The sequence below is a fragment of the Nomascus leucogenys genome, chromosome 17 (genome assembly GCF_006542625.1).
Source record: "Nomascus leucogenys isolate Asia chromosome 17, Asia_NLE_v1, whole genome shotgun sequence".
In the NCBI taxonomy this organism is placed as follows: Eukaryota; Metazoa; Chordata; class Mammalia; order Primates; family Hylobatidae; genus Nomascus; species Nomascus leucogenys.
Window position 1 is genome coordinate 15,642,822 of NC_044397.1, and position 25,362 is coordinate 15,668,183.

The 25,362-nt window shown below is 36.9% G+C and overlaps 1 protein-coding gene across 2 annotated transcripts in view; it reads left to right on the forward strand.

The window, feature by feature from the left end:
* Nucleotides 1–25,362, forward strand: part of FAP (fibroblast activation protein alpha) — a 72,924-nt gene that overhangs the window by 33,024 nt on the left and 14,538 nt on the right. For both annotated transcript variants that reach the window (XM_003266174.3, XM_004090877.3), the window contains 9 exons: nt 511–555; nt 7,417–7,521; nt 7,620–7,690; nt 9,950–10,003; nt 11,679–11,803; nt 15,810–15,857; nt 20,778–20,876; nt 21,357–21,426; nt 22,159–22,353. In XM_003266174.3, the coding sequence (XP_003266222.1) occupies nt 511–555; nt 7,417–7,521; nt 7,620–7,690; nt 9,950–10,003; nt 11,679–11,803; nt 15,810–15,857; nt 20,778–20,876; nt 21,357–21,426; nt 22,159–22,353 (812 nt within the window). The remainder of the gene's footprint in view (nt 1–510; nt 556–7,416; nt 7,522–7,619; nt 7,691–9,949; nt 10,004–11,678; nt 11,804–15,809; nt 15,858–20,777; nt 20,877–21,356; nt 21,427–22,158; nt 22,354–25,362) is intronic.

The following is a 25,362-nucleotide window of genomic DNA, read 5'->3' on the forward strand; positions in this document are numbered from 1 at the left end:
TTATTTTACCTAGAATGTTCTTCTTTTTCTAATTATTTGTCTAGAAAAGTCTATTCATTCTTTTAGTATTACTAAATGTTTGTTCAGCAAATGATCAATTACATTATGCTAAAATATAACCCAGAATAAGATTCAGTGCAAATTTTAAAATTTTAGCTAGTTCATAGGACCCAGAAAAGAAAGAATTTAACCTAAACTCCACTGTTTTACCTACACCACATCAAGTGGATTGTGCTGGGCCTCCATAGATGTTGTGATAGTGCCAAGTCACTGCCTCATGGAAGATTTAGACATAATTATTAAGGATCTGCAATAAAATTACCCATGTATATACAACAGTGCTGTTATATGATATTTCTAATATTGTCCTTTTAAACTCAAATTTGGAGTTAGTTGACTAGTAATGGTATACTCTGATCAGGCAGCTTAACTATTTCCAAATGTCCAGATTATATTTAGGAACAAAATGTTCTCCTAATACTATGTTCGATGTGATCTTTTGTCTTTTAGACCCAGGAGCATATAGAAGAAAGCAGAACTGGATGGGCTGGTGGAGTATGATTTTGCTATCTTTTTCTTATGTTTTAATGAAACTTGACAGATTCTCAGCTATCAAAGGACTATTTGCAATGTACCCAAACTGGCACTACTTATTTTCATAGAAAAAATAGCAAGGTATAAAACACATAGTTAGTGATCTCTTGAGTGATTTTGTGCCAGACAATTTCAATGTCCATCTTTTTAGAATTCTATTGAAAATAACTCATACTCCTCATGTCCCAATTTTAAGTTTGTCAACTGACTCCTTGGTATCTATAACTAATATTACTTTTTAAACAAATACAATATAGATCATTTTTCAAAAGGAAACAACATCCCTGATCTGTTAAAATCATCTTAATAATTACCAGCCACTTGAATCCCAAAAAATAAATACATTGGGTATCCTTGTAATTTAAAGACAATATACCTCTTATTAAATTTCATATAACATGTACTAAATTTCATATATGTATACTCCTTCCAGTATTTAAGTAATGATTTGGTATCAAATAGGAAAATGCGTGTTTTGTTATTTGTGATCATTTATATTTGGACGTTTCGGATAGGTTTATTCAATAATTTATGAGGATTTTTAATGTGAAATGATGCTTGAGGTAAATAGCAATTGTATTTTACATTGTATGTGAAGAATAAAAATTAAGACAAGAGAATAAGTGAAGGTTGGTAGATGCTGCCACTTACCACAAACACATAATTCAATTCAATTAGTATTTGAAGAGGAAAGGCTACTTCTCTAAGATTTGGACGCATTATGCAATGAAAAAGGAAACTCTTAGGACCTGGTTTAACACATTAGCCCATGATCCAAGAACAAAAAAAAGTCAGAAATCAATTCTAAGATGATAAATTATATAAAAATTTAAACTTAAATTGGCTGGGAAGAAGATAAATTGCAGAGTGATAATCTTCAAATATTAAAAACTCTTAATTGTACACTTTTCTGGATCCAGTTGATTTTGGCTTACATGCTGTTTAATTTATACTCTGTCTTTAATTAAAGATACTGCAGTTTTATTTATTAACTATGGAATAGTTACTTTATTTATTATATACAGTAAATGTAAATTACATTCTGAGGTAACAATTTAATAAAGATAAATATGTAATTCAGAAAAAAAAAACCTCCTATTTGAACTCACTTTTCCTACTGTCCTAAATATCACAGGAAAAAAAGAGTAGTATTCAGTGAAAGAAAAGTATTCTCTAAATTTTATGTATTCTTAATCAATCTGAATCACACCTTTCAGAAAGGTAATTGTTAGATCGGTATTTGAAATTTTGAGGAAAAAAAATTAATCTACCAATTCACTCCCATTACAAATATTTCTAGTAAAGAATGAACGGAAGGAAGAATGCTTGAAAATATTCTTTAGTCATGTTCTCCAAGATGATAATATAACTAGATTTACTATACAGTTATATGAATAATTTGATTTTATAATTATATCAGCAATGATACCAAGAACCGTTTCAAAGACATTATCTTGAGCATCTATAAACATTTATTTTGAAAATGCTGCAGTGTTTCAAACACTGAAACACTTTAGAATGCATCTTTTGAAAGCTCGTATTTATAAGCATCTTCAGTATCTTAATAATTTAAAAAATCTGTATTGCACTAACCTTGCCTTCCCATCAAATTGAGCTGAATGAATGAATGGCCTGCAAAGCTTTAGAACTTTTTTCTTTTTCTTTTTCTTTTTTTTTTTTTTAAGACGGAGTCTCACTCTGTTGCCAGGCTGGAGTGCAGTGGCGCGATCTCGGCTCACTGCAAGCTCCGTCTCCCGGGTTCAAGCGATTCTTCTGCCTCAGCCTCCTTGGTAGCCGGGATTACAGGCGCCCGCCATCACGCCCAGCTAATTTTTGTATTTTTAATAGAGACGGGGTTTCACCGTGTTACCAGGATGGTCTCAATCTCTTGACCTCGTAATCCGCCCGCCTCGGCCTCCCAAAGTGTTGGGATTACAGGCATGAGCCACCGCCTCCAGCCCAGCTGTAGAACTTTTTAAAAAAATACCCTCAGTGTCAGGAGATCGAGACCATCCTGGCTAACACGGTGAAACCCCGTCTCTACTAAAAATACAAAAAAATTAGCCGGGCATGGTGGCAGGCCCCTGTAGTCCCAGCTACTCGAGAGGCTGAGGCAAGAGAATGGCATGAACTCGGGAGACGGAGCTTGCAGTGGGGCCAGATCGCACCCCTGCACTCTAGCCTGGGAGACAGAGCGAGTCTCAAAAAAAAAAAAAAAAAAAAAAAAAAACCAAAATGCCCTCAGTGGAGGCACATATGTCTCCTTTTAGAGAAGATGAGGTCCTTACATTAAATAAAAAATCATTCCCAACTAAATGGCATGAGCCACCGCCCCAGCCCAGCTGTAGAACTTTTTTTAAAAAATACCCTCAGTTGAGGCACATACCTCTCCTTTGGGAGAAGATGAGGTCCTTATATTAAATTAAAACTCCTTCTCGACTAAATCTAGAGAGTAAATGAGTTACTTATCTGGGACATGTGATTTTATGCCAGATCATTTTAATACTCTTAGTTTTATAATTCTATTGGGAGCAACTTTTTTTATGTGCTAATCTCAATCTCTTAACATGTATTCAGTAGTCAGTAAAACTTCTAAATTCCAGAAAAGAAATTATCAAAAATTATTTGCAATGATTGTTTTCAAGAGTAAGTTTACACCCTCCCAAGGCACCTGCTTTAAACGGATTATTAATTAGCTTTTGTAAGTTCTGACATGCCTTTTGAAAAAGTCTGGCCACAATTTTATATAGCCATAACTCATATGTCATAATATATTGTATATTTAATAGCTTCCTTTGACCTATAATGAAACTAGTGACTTAATAAAATTAACCAGAAAAAACCTAGAAATGTATATGTATTTAGACATTCGTTCAAGTAACATTTATAGGGTCTTTAGATAAAGTATACAGGCTAGTCGTATTAGTATAAATTTTAAAAGCAATTTTTGATATGTAGTTTCTTTTGAGTTTGTCAGAGATATTTAAAATGGAAAAAGACTCTCAGAAATCACCTATGAATTAGAAAAGGGAGATTAAATGACTTGCTAAAAGTAACTGATGTGTTAGTTGCAGGCACAGAACTAGAAAATAGGTTTCCTGAGAACTTTACTTACCACTTTTTTCCTCCAGCACTGACACATCCAGTCTCTTAATTTAGGATTAATAACCTAACTTCTTTTTTGGTATTTAATCAGAAAAAATAACAACAAAATTGCTTTTAAAACATGTTTGTTTTGTTTTGTTTTGCTCTGTAGAGAACAGACAGAAAAGTGAAGAGTTAATTGAAGGAACCTAGTGCTTAATTCCTTAAATTTGGAGAACAAGCACTGAAGGCATCATGCTTAGACTGCAAAGTCACATCAATTATTTTAAAATAATTTAAGCAACACACTACACCTTCTTTAGGCGGCTGGCAAAATCCCTTGGTTCAAAAAAAATGAATTTTCTTCTTGATGCTTGAAAGCTTGTGCTTTTGACTGAATGTGCACTCAGTTTAGGGCATCTGCTTTAGGTCATTTAACAGCTATGGCAAGATATTACATGGCGGTAAATAATCTCACCTTCCAGGTAAAATATTTTAAATGGCTTTGCACTTCATATAGAGATGAGTAATCTATCAGAAAATCTAAGCATAATAAAGAAACCAGTGTAAGGACCTCATTAAAACTGAGGACAACTTAGTGTGGGTGCTTATCTAGGGTCCAGGTGTGACTTGCAAGAAGCACTTAACTCAGAACACTTTATGGGCCTAGCTCTAGCAAAATGAATGTGGACATATTTCACACTCTCTTTACCTCACCCAAGTTACCTGTTCATCTAAAGCAGCTGTCTTCAATGTGTGCAATGAAAGGGGAGAAGATAACAGTCTTTGCTTATCAGAAATATTCTTCCTGTTTGCCTGATTCTAATATCTTAAAACATAACAGTCTGCCCTGTTTTTTTTATTTTCAATAAAAATGAGATGGTAAGTTTTAATCTAGAACAAAGCCCCTTAAAAAGTCCCTTAACTAACTGACTGCAGGCTTGCAGACAATTTTTCTTTTTATTGTGGTACCTTAAAAAATGTTGTGACTCAGGTTTTATTTTAGTGATTAAGGCAATGTAGAACCAATTTTTGTGTTTCACAGAGAGGAATAAGAAGGAGACATAGGCCGGGTACAGCGGCTCACACCTTAATCCTAGCACTTTGGGAGGCCAAGGTGGGTGGATCACCTGAGGTCAGGAGTTCAAGACCAGCCTGACCAACATGGCGAAACCTCATCTCTACTAAAAATATAAAACTAGCTGGGCATGGTGGTGCATGCCTGTAATCCCAGCTACTTGGGAGGCTGAGGCAGGAGAATCACTTGTGCCCAGGAGACAGAGGTTGTGATGAGCCAAGACCACACTATTTGCACTCCAGCCTGGGCAACAAGAATGAAACTCCATAAAAAAAAAAAAAAAAAAAAAAGGGAGACATTATAAGAGGTTACCAGTAAGTATGTATATTATCATTTAGCTAAGAGGGTGAAACTTCACTCTGAAATGAAAGAAGGATTTTGTCAAAGACTTATAGTAATAAAATTTTACCCACAAAATTGCTAATCAGAGTTTCCTATTCCTGGGCCTCTTGGTTATTAATTTCACTTGGAAGCATTAGTCTCAATATGCAAAATCCTACCAAGGTTGGTCTTATTATTAATGAAACTAATGCAGGAATCATGTAGAGGCAGCTGTTTCTCATTATTCCATTTTTTCATTTTAAAGAACACTTTAGACAAGTTAAAAGTAGTAGAGTTTATTTGAACAAAAACAATTCATAAATCAGGCAGCACTCAGAACCAGAAGAGGTTCTGAGAGTTCTGCCCAGCAATGTGAGCAGCCACCTTTTATAGGCCAAACACAGAAGCAAAGTAGATAAACCACTGATTGGCTACACTAGGAGTCGGTCTTATTGGGTCATAGAGTGATGAGCATCTACCTTATTTGGATGTGGTGTGATATGATGGCTGCCTATGATTGGCTGAAACACTTTTGCTGGGCTCGTAGTTAGGTTTTAGTTTGTATATATACTAAAGTTGTGTTTCATTACATAGGAACTCAAATTATAGAGACAGCCTCAGGTTAATGGCCTTCTGCTTATTTGATTTAACTGATTTATTGATTCTAGGTAAATGTGGTGAGATTTAGGGCACTGTATTAGTTTCCTAGGGCTGCTATAAGTTATGGCAAACTTTGTGGCTTAAAACAACAGAAATTTATTCTCTCACCATTCTGAAAGCTGGAAGTTCAGAAATCATGGTGTCAGCAGAGCCATGCTCCCTATGAAGGCTCAAGAGAAGAATCCTCCCTGTGTCTTCTGGCGTCTCATGGCTCCTAGAAATCCCTGGGCATTGTTTGGTTTACAGCCGTATCACTTTAATCCCTACTTCTGTCTTCACATAGTCTTCTTCCTTGTATCTCTCAGTGTTTCTTTGTGTCCTTCCCTCCTATGAGGACACCAGTCATTAGAGTTAGGGCCCTCTTTAATACAGTATGAGCACATCTTTAATTTCTCCCTTGATTACATCTGCAAAGACCCCATTTCCAAAAGGGTCACATTCTGTGGCTCCACGTGGACATGAATTTTTGGAGAACTTAGTCCACTACAGACATCACATCAAATTAGTTGCATTTTAATGTCTCACAATGATAATTATTTCATGAGAAATAATGATCAGTTGTATCAGAAAGGCATGAAATATGGGGTCATCATTAAAGGAGCCTACAGTGACTTCCCCCACTGTCTTCTTGCCCTACAATGGGTCTCACGTTAGGTCTCACCAGGATAGGTATTTGTAGCTAAAAGATGCTAGCAGCTTTTTGTTGTTGTTGCTTGATGCAGTTCTCATGTGGAGGGACACCAACTAGAGAGAGTTGGCTTTAAATCTGCTCTGCATGATGTAGAGTAGCTTTTTCCTCATGTAATTCTTTTAATGATTTGCCATCATTTCACCAAACAATGACCAATGGGGGAAAAAAGTCTGCAAATGTAAGACAAGTCAATTAATTTTTTAATGGGAAAAATATGAAACTATTTTCTACAATTTGGTGTAAGAACATTTGCAGAATTTCAGTTATATCTATCATTTAGAATGTTGAGGTGTGGCTTGTTCTGTTTCAAGGCACACTCAAGAGCCCAGCATGCCTTAGGTAGTTAAGTGGTTCCCAGCAATTTCTGCATTTACCTGTTAGAGGTCAAACTAGGGCATTGAGGTCAGTCTGCAGTCGGCTTCCTCTGCTCAAGGAGTAAACGTCCCCCAACATAGGCAATTTTTTTCTCTCAAGTCCAGAAGCCCCTCCTCACCATTAAAAACTGCGGTTAGCACGCCATGATCTTTTCATCTTTAAAATGTCTTCATTGAATCATTGGTATTAGGTGCTTGGCATCAGACAAATCAAGAATTAAAAGAGGTATAAGTCAATGAGCATCAGACTTTGGTCAAATACCTCATTTTAAGTTTGGTTTGGTTAAATATCAACATTCGTTTGTGATTCTTTTAACTCCGTTTCAAATCACATAACCTTCAACTTAGAAATTTAATCAAATTAAGCATTGTAAATCCAGGGGTATGCAGTAGCAGCCAAGCAGTGGTCAGAATGTTCAAGTGCCTGTTAGAATCACTACATAAGCTGTTTATCTGAAAGAATGGGATTTCAGATGTGAATGACAGAAGACAGAGGAGGAAAGACATTCTGATTCATATAACTATGACCATACATCACTTTTATATATTAAAACAAAATCTATGGTTTTAGTTTGGTTTGTCTTTTGAACATGACCTCTGCTAATTTTTTTCAGTTCTTTGTTTCAACACCAGTTTTCAGCTACGATGCCATTTCATACTACAAAATATTTAGTGACAAGGATGGCTACAAACATATTCACTATATCAAAGACACTGTGGTACGTTCCTTCCAAGATTTATCTCCTCAAAGATCATTCACTTGAGGTTGCTCAAATAACGCTCAGTTTCACACAACATAATGTTTGTCTTTTTATAGGAAAATGCTATTCAAATTACAAGTGGCAAGTGGGAGGCCATAAATATATTCAGAGTAACACAGGATTCACTGTAAGTATTGCACGAAGCACGATGCACCATTCAGGTTTTAATTGGCACCGATGGACATAAATGATACTGTACCAACTCTCTTAGTTAAGAAGATTTTTGTTACTCCTTAATTCAGACAGTTGTGAGTTCAGTTATGATTGCACATTTTTAATAACTAGTCAAAATGATTTCCTTTTGGAAAAAAGTCTTCAGTAGGTGATAATTTCTCTTCTGATATTTGGTAGGTAATTATATAAAAAGTATACACATTTTAAGATAATAACTCGTTCTAAAGGCAAATTTTACCCTTCAGCACTTGAAGCAATGAACAAGTTTCAAAATTCCCTGGAGGGCAGCCCATAGATATGGAGCATCTTTTGTAGTGATTCATTGTTATATAAGTTTAACATTATTATTTATAACAACTATCATTTATGGAGCAATTACTGTGTACCAGATACTGTAAAGTAGAAATGATTATCCTAAGTTTGCAGATGAGAAAAGGGATACTCATAAAATTTAATTAACTTGGCCAAAGGCCACAGTTAGTTAGTAGCAGACTAGGATTCAATCCTAAAGCATTAAATCTAAGGCTGTTATTATCAACCTGAACACGGGACTGCTTTCTTACAGTTCTTTCCTCTTCAGTCCATTCTGCATACTATTTAAATAAACCATCTTCAAATAATCATTTGTGATAAAACTGATCTAATCACAAAAGTATACTTTCTTTCTGTAATTTCTAATACAATCTGCATCTAGGGATCCTCTGTTAGTGCTGAAAATCTGCCAGCTATTAGCTGAAATTCTAGGAGCAAAAAGGTGAGGACCATTAGTCCAGGCTCATGGAATAAAAGCCTGTCAGAAATCTATTACGAATCTTTGGAATTCTTTGAATGGAAGGCAAAGGTGTTTGGACTTTCTTTGGAGCAGCCATTAAAATCACTAGAGTGAAGGGGGTTGACATGTTCAAAACAGGTGGGAGATTCATTTCAGGCATGATGTGTTGAGGAGGTGGGGAAAAACTGAAGCGGAGAGCCCCAGCTCTGGTCATAAGGGGCCTGAACTAGAATAGTGGCAATGTAATAGATGCTCTGAGGACAAAACTGCACCTCCTTCTTTGTTTGAGTCCTTAGCACTTAGCACAGCCCCTGACCCAGAGGAGTTCAATACATGTTCTCTAAATGGAAGACAGAACAGAGTAGACGGTAAAAACAGATGGAGGCTAAACAGGACTGGCGAAGGGAGACCGTCAGGAAAAAGAGAGAGAAAAGAGACAAACTGGACCCGGCTGCAAGGGTTAGAGAGGGAGACAATCAGGGAAGCTTCCACATAACAAGGAAGTGGCCGGGGGCTGTTGGGGAAAGATCCTGAGTCCTTTATTGGCAGATAGTTTTAGATGATGTGGGGAGGGCAAGGGCAAGGGATGATGGGAGTCATGCAAAGGTAGTAAAGATGCATAGAAAGGTGTTAGTTTAGGAGATAAATTTCGTGCTATAAACGAGTTGTATTCCATTGCTTTTTTCTTCTACTTGGTGCTAATAAGATTTTCATGATACCTAGGACATAGTGAGAACTGGACTGCCTAATTGTCCTGAGAATTCAACCAAACTTTGGTTATCCCAAACTTTTCACATTCGTGGGGGAAAAATAATGACAGTTTCTGATACACAGATGAACATACAGCAGAGTGAAAATCATGTCACGAAACTGAATTTCCCACTTCATGGCTATTTTAAGACAGGTTGGAATCAGAACCTGGATACTTAAGTAACAAGCATGTTCTCTTATGACTTGTTTTGCATCTGGCTAAATTGACATGCCCTGTATGTGGTATCCAGTGTGATATCCTCAATTTGTAGCAAACCTGTCTATTGACAGGGCTTCTATAAAATAAATTCAAGGTGTGTTCAGAATCACAGATAAAATTAAATAACATAGTACAGAGAAACAGGTAAACTGTTCTTAATCGTAAAAAAGGCAAGGTATGATATTAATAAAATTTCCTAGTTTATTTTGCATGGCTCATAATGAATCAGAATACAATATACTTATAATAAAAATAGTATTCAGCATAATTTAATCTTCCTCTGATGATTTGGAAGCCAGGATAAATACGCAAAGTTCAGTTATGAACGGCAGTTATTTGTGTACCTAAGCGCCAATTAATAGTTTCATTAGATGAATGCTTACCTATATTGATACTATATTAGTATTAATACTAACAATCCTATTATCACTTATTTATTAATACTTAATACTTTCTGAATATATTTTCAGGTTTTATTCTAGCAATGAATTTGAAGACTACCCTGGAAGAAGAAACATCTACAGGTAATTTATGTCCATTCATTCTGGTATTTCTATATATTGATATTTTAATATAAAAAGTCATCATCCCCAGGAGATGCAAAATATTTTTAAAGTGGGGCACATAATAAAAATCATTTACGAATTGAGAGAAAACATTTGGAGAATGGGTATACCACACTCAAAATGTTAGCCAATTCAAAATATTTGTTTTCAAAAGGAAAAAACAAGATATTCTAATGTTCACATGAATACCAAATACTGTTTTGGTACTAAACACTTTAAGTACATATAGAGGTAATTGAGGACATTTCTTTATTTAACACACACTTGTTGAATACCTAGTATGAACCAGGCATTGTTTTTATTCTGATAATATGTGATTTCCTTCACTCTGGCTCACTTTAGCACCACCCATGTCTGTTCCTATATTGGTGTTTAAATTCAGTCCAGTTGTCCCCTTGATGACTGAAATGGTGCCCTCGACAGCCCTTTCTGGATATGGGAAGGAAAGCAATAGTTACTACATGCTGGTAGTCTATTATATGCCAGGCACCTTGTAATCTGACTTACATATGTAATTTCATTTAATTCCTACAGCACTATGAGGCAGGTAATGTTGTTGGAGCCAGGATTTGTACCTGGGCATGCTGATCTCTGAGCCCTTGCTGTTAACTGCCTCCCTAATGTTTCCAAAGTTACACCCGAATAGGGACATATGCTAACATACTAACCCTAACAGAGGAAATAAGAAATTTTCCTTCTGTCATATTCCTCTGTTCCCTCCTGGATTGTGATCTTACTTTATGTTTTAAAAAGAATCACTCTCTGGGTCCAGCAATGTCTCTGGCCTGGCCATCCTCTGCCATGCCTAAGGCAAAGTCAGGGACAGTAGCAGAAGAAACTCAGAGGTGGCACAGGAGACCCTGACAGCCACCATGGGGTCCTGACCTGTCCAGACCCTGGCATGACATCCTCTAAACTCCTCCACATGGAATTCTGATTCTGAGGGTGTAGGATAAGGTCCCTGAGTCTGTGTATTGAAACCAATCACCCTGTTCAGGAACCACACAGATGACTCTGCAGGGTGAGTGTGGGGCCAATGTGGGCAGTGCAGACTGGCTTGTGTAGACTGTGTGGGGGGGGCATTCCCAGCCTGAGCTTCCATGAGCCCAAATTTGCTGCTGAAAGGAATGAAGGCACAGAAGGCACTTAGAACTGTGATTTCTTATTTCCAATTTGCTTATTATTAATTTCCCCATCCTGATATATGGTAAGAACAGGGACTCTTTCTTGGTGATACTGCCAGATTTTCTTTCTATGTTTTGCCATGGGGTAGAAACAGAGAGATAGAAAGATGAAGAACTATGCATTCCCAAGCACTTTGTGAAGTGTAAGAGATGAATGGTTATGGGAAGTGACTACCTCACTGCCATTTGAGGTGTTAGATATTTCTCCCACTCCAGGGAAACCACATAGGGCTTCTTCCTCAAGGTTTGTGCCTATTAAGGCAAAGATGGATCAAAAATCAAGCTACATCAAAATACTGTGATTCCCCTTTACTTTAAATGATATTGGCAACAGAAAAATAGAGTGGGTTTGATGTCAATATGTAAATTAGTCACTTTACATGGAGTAGTACATTTTGATAAATACAATCTCAAAATTTCAGCTTAGTTTTATTTTCATTTCCCTCTAGAATTAGCATTGGAAGCTATCCTCCAAGCAAGAAGTGTGTTACTTGCCATCTAAGGAAAGAAAGGTGCCAATATTACACAGCAAGTTTCAGCGACTACGCCAAGTACTATGCACTTGTCTGCTACGGTAGGTAACGGACCTCACATAAGCACACCATCCCCACAGGCATGGTTGTCATCCTCCTCACCTCTATCTGATCAATTCTTAGCTACAGTTAATGAGCATTTGTTATATGTAAGAATCTTATCTTGCGCTTATAGAAAAAAATGAAAGGAAGATAAGAAGGTATTATTATCTTCACTTTTTTGCAACTGACAAAACAGAGCTTGGGGAAACAGGGTAACTTGCCAAAAGGTCCACACTGCAGCTAAGCATCAGCCAGGATTGAAGCAAAGGTCTGTTGCCTCTAAGTCCCATGCTGTTAATCACCACATTCCACAGCACTGAGATTGCATACAGAGGCAACGTATCAGCTAGCCTTTGCAAGATTTAGGAATAGCAAAAAAAGAGATGTTCTCTGATAAAATGGTTGCTGGACTTTCGGCCCCCTTTGCCCAGAGAAACATCAAACTCTCACAGCCAGGGAAATGAACAATGGCTTGGAAACCTGAGATGCCCACCTTGGAGGTCAATCATTCCTCAAACTGTAGTTTCAATGGGGATAGAAAATGAACCTTTGTCCTTTCTAAATTTGGAAAACATCGTAAGTAATGCATCAAATATAACAAACCATAAGTAATAAAATCTACAAAACATTTCCTGGTTGTTTAGGACATATGTACATTTAATGAATAATTTCTACCCATATAATTTTATTTTATGTGCAACCTTTTATCTATATCTTGAGCATGTGGCAAACAATAAAACAGGTTAGGTTAAGAGGCCAATGTAGATCAATGAAATACATTGGGGTCTAAGCAGTCATTATAGAGATTTGGAAAACTGACTTGGGAATCTCTGATTCTCCAATCTCTGTCACCTCCCTCCAGCTTATTCCTAATTTGGGGCTGGGAGTTAGAGTAGTTGGAAAAGGTAATACAAAATGTATCCTACCCTCCTGTTTTGGTATCAGCTCCCCTGGTAGGGGTATGTGGCTTAAAGAACAAATGGAATCTTTGACTGCTCGATCTCTCTGTTCAGTTGCAGAGGCCCTGAAGGTCCCATAAAGGGAACCAGAATGAAGGCTACTCTAACATGCCACTTCCCTCAGTCCAGCCACCTGGCCCCTGAACCTGAGCTGCAGCTCATTTGACTATGTGGACATGAATAAGCATTTTAACCCAAATTCTCCCTTCAAGATAGCACAAAGATGTCAGTTTGAAATAACACTTTCATAAAATGTTTGGTCAGTGGCATCTTTGAAATGTCAAGAGATTGTTGTTCATGACCATATGTGCTGATTGTGGTTACTGGCATTTAAAGGTATACATTAAATGTCCCTCTCAAGTTATATGCAACATTTTTCAACCTAAGCTATGTATTTATGCAACATAGATTGAACGCTTACATGCCAGGCACATAGTATCATTGAGCTAACTATACTGAGTCATCTGTTGATCTATCTTTTTCTCCTGGAAGGCAGGGGCTACTTTCCTTTAATCTTTGTATTTCTAAGACCAAGAAGAATGTCTAATACATAATAGACATTCAATGTTTGTGGAATTAACATAGATATGAGGTAACATTGCTGTCCCCTGCAAAGTCTACCAAAAAAACTGGTTTTATGCTGATGCATTTGCTGATGAATGCATCAGTGACACTACATTTACATCTATGCATTTATATGTGTATGCATTCTGCATTTGTATAATGCTTTAGTGTTTTTGGAAGGCACTAGCTCACATTTTATATTACTTTGTCTTCCTAATATCTACTTGAGCCTGTGTGCCCACTAAAGAGATGAAGAATAAAAGCCTAAGCTCTCATCAAAAGTTGGTGGAAGAGTCCTTTCTAGAACTTGAATCGCCTGACTTTTCCACCACTCACTCTTCCTCGGCAGTATGGTAATTTCCCATTTAGCAAAAAATATACTGTGTGGGAAGCATCACATCGTCTGGTGTTTTTGAAGCTCCAGTAAAATGAGTCACTGCGCCATCATAGGAAAAACCTTGAAATCTTTCCCTTCAGGACTAAGAGTAAAGCCTCATTATGTAACTTCAAACTCTCCCGAGGGATGGTTAGTAAGTCCCAGATGATAGGATCAAAACAGGTAAAATTATATTGATGATGCTGATGGAACAAAAGCATGCAAGGTAGGCTTCTCAAGGACTGATGTTTAGGCCACTAGGATCACACCTTCATCCAGTGTCAAATACAGTTAGTCATTTATCTGTCTCGTTTTTTAGGCAAAAAAAAAAAAAAAAAGATATGCAAGTTTCCATTATTGAAACTACACACCCATGAACATTCCACAGGGTAGATGCTGGTTGATTAGAGTCTAGAAATTTATATTCATGTCTCATTTCTTTGCATGCTGGCTGAAAATGTAATATGTGTATTTGTCCTTTTTCATAACTTTGATGAAAAACTGGCCAAAATGAAAATCTCTGCAATAACATTCTATAAAATTCTGAGATTCCACACAGGAACTTTTGGGTCTTGAGGGAGCCTAATAAATACTATCCTTTTTCCTCATTTCCAAATTAGACTAGGATTCAGGCAGGAAACCAAAATATTATCTTTACTTGTAAAGGCTAGTTGGAAAATGTGGTAAAGCTGTGTGGTCTCCCAATAGTGCATCCCACAATTACACTTACACAAATATGGGTATGACAGGACATCCACCATCTTCCTCCATGGGGCTTGGCACTGGCTCAGATACAGCACTGAGGAACAGATCAAAAGCATGTTCTCTGCAGGCAGAAAGATGCCAGAAGCAAGACAGAAGGAGCTACTCATACCCAAGTCTTCTCAGAACTCTACAAAAAATTCATTTCTCCTCTGCTTAGCATGAGCCAAGCATGCTACTCTAATGGGTTCCGTCCACGTAGAAGGTAGCATCCTCACCCTATCTGGGCGGGGGGCGGGGGTGGCAAATGAACATGTACCACCAACCTCCACATTTGTTGCTTTTAACCTACTGACTGAGCAAATTTATGCTTAAAAGGTATATTTCCAGACATTATTTGATCCTGTATTTCAAATAAGGAATAATTCGTTTTTAACTATTTGTAGATCTTGCTAAAAATGGCCAGTTTCTGCATGGAGAAGCTGAATGCATGTTGGAATATGTAGTGGACACTGGTGTGCCAGCCAGATCCCTTCATCCCCATCTTCAGGACTAACTGACTCAGTCATTTCTTCAGCTACTGAGAGTGACAGTGGCTGACAACTTACAGTTGAACACGCCCTCCAACCCTACCTCCCCCCACCACACTGGAGTTTCCTCTTCTCCCAGGCCACATCCAATGCTAGGGGGTAAAGCTCCATGCTAGGGGGTAAAGGTCAGCCTTGTTGCCCCATTGGAGACAACTCAACAAGCTATCTAGGGGTCTCTATGTGACAGCAGTGACATCCACCTTCCTTCCCTGCCCTATTCTTCCTCCCCTTCCCCCACAAGTGTGCAGCCCAATACCACCCCCACAAACCTCCTTCCAGGACTGCTTCCCAGGGACCTGCCACAGCATATTTTAAAAGGAAGTATATCCCGTATAGATTTCTGCCTGTATTACTCCATGGAAAAAATACTCGGTTTTACCCATCTAAATAAGCTGAACATTGAACCAAGAAGCCAGATTGAAAATACAATCTGGGTACTGGTGAAGGTTGTTTGATAATAAAGACACAGCCAAAACTGGCCCAATACAGCATGACATCTTCCCAGAAGGCCATTTGTCACTGCAGCTTCTGGGGTGCATTTGTGTAATTAGATATTAAGGATTCAGGATTAGTTTTGGAAAAGTGCACAGGCCAGGCTTCTCTCACAGCTGTTCTTTGAGTGGGCTTTGATCTCATGTATTGTTTAAATGTGACTTAAAAGTGATGTTTTCTTCTCTGTGGGGAAAAAAATAGCTGCAGAATTAAAAGATGTACTGGCACTTGACACTAATCACAAATACTACCAGCAGCCCGTCTTGAAAACGAATTGTTATTTTAACACTAAGCCATGATTTTGTTTTCATCCTGCACACAGGCCCAGGCATCCCCATTTCCACCCTTCATGATGGACGCACTGATCAAGGTACTCTCTCTTGCATGCTATCTATCTTGTCTCAAGTAATCCTGAACTCTCTGTGATGCTCCGCTAGAGAAAGCAGGCAGTTTCTCCATACCACCAAGGGGAACTGCGATGGAATCCTGTTATCACATCACTCATTATTGCACAGATTTGGATATTATTTGGGTCAAATATGATCCTATGAAATTTAATAATTCTTTGCAGTGAGAACCTGGCATAACACAGATGAGTTATATCAGAGGGTTTAATTCTATCTTCTCCAATCAGCCTTATAAAAAGCACAGATTAGAATTGGGAAAAAACTTAGCACATTCAGTACGATCTTCCTTCCAAAATAGAATCCCTAGGGTGTTTTTTTTTCCTCAGGGGTTGGGGGTAGGGGGTTGTTTGCTTGTGTGTGTGTGTGTGTGTGTGTGTGTGGTAACATCCCAAACTGGAAACAAATTCTGCATGTAACTTCTTCAGTTCAGAGCAGAGGGTGACTGTCACGCCAGCTTTTTTTGTTTTAACAGCTACATCACATTGTTGCCACGTATGAACGCCCTGAAATTTGGAGGCTCTTTCCATTTTCAACTGCTATCAAGACAGTCCTCCTCTATCCTGTATTTGTGATATTGGTTCAAAATAGTTCACATCTCAAAGACGACCAGTTTTGCTCGCAGCAGAGTTGTCCAAGTGTCTAATTGCTCTGATACTCTTCCTGCTGGCTCTCCATTATCTTTTGATTTACTATTAAACAACATTACAGGGTTAGAGTTGTTGGAGGCCAGGGACAATGAGGCGGATGCCACTTTCTTCAGCACTCATGCCTGAGATTGTCCCTGGACAGCTTGGGTGACAAGTCAGGAGACTGCCTTGGGATTACTTTGGCTGTCAGCTCAATGGCTCAAGTGTAGGTGAAAATAACAAGAAAAAAAAGAACAGAATCAATTTGGGAACTCTGGACAGGACAGGCATTGTGATAATGGGACTGTGAATTTAGTTTCATTTTAAGGTTTTTTGAAACCTTGTGTCTAATAAGGAAATACTTTTAAGAATAACAGATTATATTTCTTAATTTGACCATCTCAGTCAGTGAGATTGATTTCAAGTCGACAAGGTTTTGTTTTAATAGAAATCACCATCTGTGTATAATTCTCATTTTATCAAGGCTGCAAAATAATAGCCAGCCTTTCTTTTTCCATAGCATGAATTTCTACTTTCTTGAGATCCTTGTTAGATTCCTGGCAGATCTGTGTACTGATTTCGAAGCCCTATTACTTCACTCACTATTTACAAAATAGGTACACCCTCAGATATGTCAGATGTAGTTAAATAAGTACTAACAGAAAAAAATAGAATTCAAATTCTTTCAGAGCACAGTTCCACAACTTACCTAATGTGAAATTATTCTCCTGTGTTCATTATAAATACAGATTCCCAGGACTTCCCCAAAGATTTTAATGTGGTACGTCTCAAGTTATGCTTGGAAATTTGTATTTTTAATAGTAAATGTTCAGCTGCTGTTTTGGAGCAGTGCTGTGTCTCTTATTTACATTGCATTTGGTGTCAGCAATCTCATTCAACAAATATTTATGGAATTTCTACCACATTAAGCCAGGCACTGTGCTAGGTCCTGTATCTATCTATAAAATAAAGAGATACTGGGTTAGACGATGTCCTTGTCCTCAAGGAGGTTATAGATGAGCGGGGAATATGAACATGGAAATGGGCAGTTACAATATAGTGGGGTGCGTTCTAAGATAGGGGAACTACAGAAAGCCTGGAAGCACACAGGAAGAGCAGCTCATCTGGGTTTGGGGGGTTAGGAAATGTTTACTAATGATAACTACCACAAACCCGAGACTCATGAATATGAAGTAGGTGATGATGCTATTTGGATGATTGGCTTGATACTAATGGTTTTTTACTGAAATAGAGTAGTCATTGTGGAGATCAGGTTTTGGGAGGATGATGAATTTTGTTTTAAATGTTGAGCTTGAGGCACTGATGAGATATCTAAGTGGAGCTGCTCTGTAGTGACATCATTTTGGATCTGGATGCCAGAAGATCAGTTTGGACTGAAGATAATGATGAAAGTCATTAATTTATGGAGCATGTGGTAACTAAGGCCTTGGAAGTGGATGATATGAGCCAAGTTGACAAAACAAGAGTGGATAGAGTTAGTGGGGAGTGAGCCTACAACAAAACTATGTGGAACATCAACACTTGAGAAATGGAAGGAGAAAAATGAGCCTGGAGAGGAGACCAAGAAGGAACAGAAGGAGGGGGACAAACTTGAGAGTATGGTATTGTGGAAAGCAGGGGAGGAGAAGAGCTCAAGGAGGAGGAAATAATCAGCTGTACCAGATGCTGCAGAGAGTGAGGGAAGACTTGCTCTAAATTAATGGACTTAGCAAGAGGGAGATTGACATTAGCTTGGCCAAAGCCATTTCAGTGGAGCAGTGGAGGTGGAAGCCAGATTAAAGCAAAATTAGGTCTGCATAAGTAAGTTAAAAAAGACAGTATTTCCAGTCGGTCTGAGTGTGATGAGAAGAGGGGATTGGTGGGATGATGGCTGTAAAAGATGGATGTAGGTTTAATTTTGTTTTTGAAAGAGGATAAACATTTGAGTGTGAGTGGATGTTGATAGAGGAAATCAGCAGAAAAAATGGAAGGAAAACATAGAGGAGGGAGGTCCCTAAGAAGCTGAGAGAGGATGAAGATCAGAGACAGGTAAGGGGATTAATCTCTTGTGATGTGATGGGAGATAATAAAGAAATTGTTGGTATAATTGTATGAAAGTTGGAACACAGTGAAGTGGCTTCATTTTCCCTGCAAAGAGGGGGAAGTTTATTTGAAAATAGCAGGTAGTACTTGAACCAGATTCTGTGGGAATCCAGAAGAGCTGGTATTGTCAGAGAGGGCCCAGTTAAAGCTTAGTTGCTTTGGGCACAGAAAATGCTTATTCAAATTAACCAATTCATGACATGCCCTTGTTAATCAGCCTTCCCATGGATTCTTCCCATAATTTAATCAGCAATATGGGATTTTAAAAAGATTCAAACAGAAATCAAGTATAAGATCCATCATTGTTAAAACTCAATTTCATCACAATGAAGAGCCTACAAATACATGTGGAGCAGATACTACAGGCCAGATACTAGGTGCTGTGTGTGCTTGGTACTGGGTATACAGTGATGGGTGAAAGAAAGTAAAATGTATGGTCTGACCTGTACTCCCCTTTCTAGGTTATGGGTTTTTAATGCACAGCCTTATTGAGAAGCCCAGCTGCCACCTCTCACTCTTCCCACTGCCCCCTGTGAGATTCTGTTTGTGCTCCAAGAGGTGGAAAAATTGCCCACTCACTATCCATAAAAATGCAACTCTGAACCATAAAAGCATTTAGATTAAATTTTGCATGTCATTAAGTCATGTATCAGAAAAGTTCGATAGCTAAGAATAGAATGAAGAAAGAGTCAAAGCCATAAGCACGTGACAACACCCAGATACTGTCTCCCACTTCCAGTGCTTGTGGTAAAATGATACAAATAGTAATGAGTCAACCAATCAGCCACTCTGTGCGCTTGATCCACACAGGAATCTCTTTATCCATGGCAGCTCCACAAACAGAATCCACGCAAGAATGAAGGGTTGGCTCTACTGTACTTAGAATTGTGTATTCATTTTACTTTTTTGGTTTTAACTTTTAAGGTGTCACAAGTATCTCTTCCCTGATGGATTACCCAAAGTTAATGTGAAATTCATTATGTATCTTATACAAATCATACCCAAAACATCTATACTTGTGCTAAGATTAAATATAACATGTTGGAGCAAAATGCCATGAGTATATGAAAACTGAGAGTTACAAGAGAAGTGGTTTGGCAAACTTAGTATAGTCACAAGCACTCCTCCAGCACTCTCTCCTCAGAGACCACTCTTTCAAAAAGGCATAAAAACAAGAAGTCCATGGACATCTTTCATAGCAATAAATATACCTCACAAGTCATCCAGCCCCTCTTTTAAAATATAAAGCTAAAACTCCACATATTATTTGAAAGGCTAACTTTTCTCTAGAAGATGCTGATGTCAATCCCAGGTTCAAAATAAAGTCTATAAAAAGCCCTCTATTGCTAGAAACCTATTTGCATGTATTACCAATCTACAGATTCAAGAGATCAATGGATTTGTTCCTTTTCAAATATTAAGGTGTGAAATATAACTGAGCTCGAGTATAAATAGCAGGTTTTAGATTTTTTAAAGATTTAAGACAGAGAAAGAGCATAGTGTGTGTGTGTGTGTATACACAACATGTAGTTGTCTTACTCAGATATATCACTATCTTGAGAGAAAGGATCTGAAAGAATAGCATACAACTAATTCAATTTCCAAAAACAGGAGAATCTCCTTTATTAATCAAGTACAACAGGAAAGCATAAGAAAGAAAGATTTTAAAAATCGCAGAAATAATATTCAACTTTACACATTAAAAATTAAAAAACAAATTTTGGAATTACACAATTAATTATTTTAAATTTGAGGCCCCAGCAATCCAGATTATATTTCCACTACATTTTTTTAAGTATATGATAAAAGAAATATCACCTGCTTAGGTCATGGCTTTAAACTTAAAAACAAAACAGCTTTAGATGGGAAAACGTGATTGAATAAACATTGTTGCTCCTGTGATTTTTGCTCAAAATGTGTTTTGATGCTATTAGAATTAGTTAAAGACACAGTGATTAAAATGTGATGTCCTTCATAAGCTTATATCTGCTCTAAAGGCTGGATTATAAATACATTTGTCAATATGAAACTTCACTTCTTAAGCAAGCTTTTCACAGTTTCAGTTTCACCCATATTGAAGTCAAAGGAATTTTAAGGAAAAAAATTGTTTATGGAAATACTATTGATTACAAATGAACATTTAACTTTTTTCAGAAATTAAAATCCTGGAAGAAAACAAGGAATTGGAAAATGCTTTGAAAAATATCCAGCTGCCCAAAGAGGAAATTAAGAAACTTGAAGTAGATGAAATTGGTAAGATCTTTTAAAAACTTCTCATTTATAGATATGAAGCTGAGCAATTTTCTTGCTTTTAAAAAAGCATAGGGTGAATGTTACAGTGCAAATTCTGTGATCTATTAATATTATAGGATTTCATTTAAAATAATCTTACTGTAACAATTCTGTTTTACTAAATATCTTTAATATGTTTGTGAACATGGTTGATCTTATACCTTTTCAATAGCTTCCTTTCCACATTGACATTTTTTTAAAAAGAGCTTATCTAATTTTAATTTTAAAATGTATCCTTCTAGAACAAATAGTAATTCAAGGTTTCTAGTCATTTATACATTTAACACAAAAATTTAATAAAAGTTACTTTTAAATATATCCTAAATTCTTAACAATTTAGTAGTTGAAAATTGATTTTATGGCATATATTGTTATTAAAGACAATAAATTATGCTACTAGTACTGTGGAATGAAGATTTTTCTCCTTTTTTTTCCTCAAAGCTTTATGGTACAAGATGATTCTTCCTCCTCAATTTGACAGATCAAAGAAGTATCCCTTGCTAATTCAAGTGTATGTAATATTTTCTTTGGTGTAAAAACTATTTACTGAAAATATGTTAGATGAAATACACATTTATGAAATAGAATGAACCATTCTCCTTGGTAACAGTTCCTATTGATGCTGTTTTTATGTATTCTTCAACTAATCAGAGTAAATAAAATATGGCTATTTAAAATAGATTGAGGAAGTTTTGAGATTTTAGCTGGACTTGCTTGCATTTGCTGTGTTAAATTTCCTTTGTATGGCAATTTGCCGAATGTGTCAGAATACCTTTGAGATAGAGAAATTGCAGCCAAAAAAATATTGTAAATCATCTTCACATCTTATGTAATTGAGTTAGAAATGAAATAAAGGAATAGAATACATTTAGTGGAATCACACCCAAAATCAGTGCTGACCTACACACAATTTGCTTAAAACACCATGCATTTTTTTTAGTATATCTTATGTCTGCTTTTAGCAAGTGGCAGGTGGCAGAAATGACGAAAAACCCACACATATTCCTTGAAATGCCAACCCTAGATGTATCCGTTTTGGGGAATAGGAGAGGCTGTGTCCCAAAACAACTTCCTTGTAGCAAACCTCTGGGAAAAGCCTGGACTCCTCTTGATTTTGAGCCAGTTCTAACGCCATTGTTATTTTATCACATAATTGTACTGGAATTACTAGAAGCAATGCTTGGCCAGGATGGGAAATTGAGTTTTACAAAGCAATCAAAGATTCTCTTTTTTTTTCCTTTAGGTATGGTGGTCCCTGCAGTCAGAGCGTAAGGTCTGTATTTGCTGTTAATTGGATATCTTATCTTGCAAGTAAGGAAGGGATGGTCATTGCCTTGGTAGATGGTCGAGGAACAGCTTTCCAAGGTGACAAACTCCTGTATGCAGTGTATCGAAAACTGGGTGTTTATGAAGTTGAAGACCAGATTGCAGCTGTCAGGTGAGCACCTTCTCATTCAAGCAGATGTCAACATGCAACAAAAGTCATGCAATCACTATTGTGTTTCTCCATTCTTCATGACTTAATTCTTTTTTTTTTTTCTTTTTCTAACTTGGTCTAAAACTATCACTAATCTTAAAGGGGTATTTCTGCCAAATATGAAAAAAAAAGTATTTATAGAAGAGAGCTAACGAATGTGTAGAAAAATGATTTCAAGTGCTAAATGACAAATACCCTCTTTTGATGTGTTGTCATCCATTCTAATATCTTTTAATTTAGTTCCATTTCTTACAATTGATAGAAAAACTTCGAACTCTAATGATGATCTTCAGGAAAACAAACACCTGAATTTGCTCAAGCATTGTGGATTCTACCTCATAAGTTTAGAAATAGTTCCAGATTTTATCAGCACTACATATTTTTAGATGTTAGGCATTCATTTGTGGTTAAACTAGCTATCAGTCGGCCATGGTAGCATGAAAGTGTTTGCCTGTTTTCGTTTGACAAAAACATAGTCATTTTACACAACAGAAATTATATTATGAAAACATTTAGGGGAAGCACAGATTCATAATCTGATTTCTTCTTCTCACCTATATATATTTTCAACCATGATTTATAGTTCAATCATCTTTTCCTGAAACAGGACTATATAGGCACCAAAACTGTGGCTTTTTTAGAAACACTGTGCAAATAATTCTTGCCATGTCTCTATAGTTGTTGGGTTTTGTTATTATGTTATGAGTAGGTGAAGCTAAGAATAATAGTTTGTAAATTTAAAAGGTAGCAGGCTAATTGCACTCTCAGTCATGAATATATGTGCATGTGCGGAGCTAAAGGTCAAACACTGTTTCACAGGCAAAGAGAAATTTAGAAATTTCTTTAGTACATTTTTTATCTCCTTAATGTCATTAATACTTAATGATGTCACTGCAACATGCAGAACAAAGATTGTATTTAACAGCCAGGAGCCAGGCCTAGACAACACTTTTCTATATTTTTGTCTCTAATCAAAGCAGAAGAGTTTAGACTCACAAGTAATTATTTTTAAAAATAGAAAGGTGTCCATAACCCATACATTTTCAAGTGCTTCTCTCATTCTGGGAACACACAAAATGTTCAATAAAAAACAAAGTCTATCTGAGTACAATATAACAAATTAGTAAGTAGGTTACTAACACTAAAATCTGTAGCTATCACTCAATTTCTGGAAGCTCCCTCTTTCTTATGGATTCAGACTTTTGGCCTTTCAACTATTCACTTGTTTGGAGGAGATAGTTCAAAGAAAAACCCCACTGAGACACCATTTTCTCATATAAAGACTGTAGTGTGCCTTAATGAGAATATTAATGCCATCCACAGAATTGTAGCCTAATTCCATGGGGGACTTCTTTTTAGCACCATGACTCACATCTATTTGCATTTAAACCATGCAATAAACATCAAGGACATGTAATCCTGGGACTACATGAAAACAGAGATGAGAATTATGCCTCATTTATAATTTATTTAGATCTTTTCCAAAGCTAAAAGAGCTAAAAAGTGGTTTATTTTGGCATTGGTTAAAAAATCATTGTCTTCATCATCATCATCATCACAACCCACCAGTAACAACAAAATATGTCATTATACTTTTATGTGCTTATTTACCAGAACAAATGCACCATTTGAACCTAAGAAGAAATAGCTTCTTAATATTTTCCTTGGATGAAATGAAATTTTAAACCTGAGCCGTGATATTCAACATACAGGACACAAAGCCATAAATTCTACCTTCTACTGATTTTCGCAGTAGTACCAATTTGTCTTTGGCATTTAGAATTGAAGATGGACTAGGGGTGGTAATTGGATACCTCTACTTTCACTGAGCCATTTTTAGGATGGAGTCTGAAGAGTCTTCCTGCTAGAGGGAAAACATATGTTCACCCATATACTCAGCCATTCAACAACATAGCAAATAGTAATATTAATACATGCTATTACAGTACACTCTGTATAAAATTGTGCAATTTGCAATTTCTGTTTTCAGTGTGCTTACAATCAGGTAAAAGTAAATAAGCCACCTACACTCTGAAGGGACAAAATTGTTGTTAGATCAAACTTTTAGTAAACACCCCAGAGAATATGGGCAGCTGCGTGGCCCCAAGCAAAGTCTATAAACAACAGTGGAGATGACAGCCAGAGCTGGCCTTGGTTTTGCTTGAAATCGTTCTTATGCAACTGTGAAAAGGAAGCCTTATAATCCAATGCTTTGAGAAAACAAAAGCTAAATAGGATAGACTCAGAATAATAATCCTGGGGATGATTCAATATACCTCCTAAGGAAGTGTTTTAGGAATCAGACACTAAATGCCTGACCTGGGGAATTGAGATTATAATACTTCTACTATAGCCCTTAAGTTGCCTCTCAGAGAATAAAATTTGTCCCCTGAATCTTTTACAAAATGCAATCTGGCTAAGCTTTTGACATACCAAAAGAAAATTGTACGTACATATTTGGAAACAACAGTAAATACTACTCAAGGCCAACAAATAGATTTAAACAAAGCAAAGTAGGGGAAAACAAGAAGTCATACCGTCTTATAACTTCTGTCTATATGAAAGAAAATGCGTCAGAAGAGATGCTTGTGAAGCTGCAGACAAGGGAGACTGGAACCTGCTGTCTTTAGGCATCTCTTCAAATGGTACATATGTGAGACCCTTAAAACTTTGGTGGTTATAAGGGCAACTTTGCTCATTTGGAGTATATTTGGCACTTTTGATATTCCCACAACTTTAAAATTTGACATAACTTGAGGGTTAGTGGTGGGGAAGAATTACATGAGATTAAATTTTCTATCATGCTTTTATAGATGGTATGAATAAGAATATTTCTAAAATAGGATAATAATTGATCACTACGATTCCAAGTTTACCTTGGCCTCAGGCCATCTTTATGAGAGAAAAGTTATAAAGTTCAATCCAGACTCCAAGATTAGAAAAACATCCTTTTCATTTGTTACTGACATT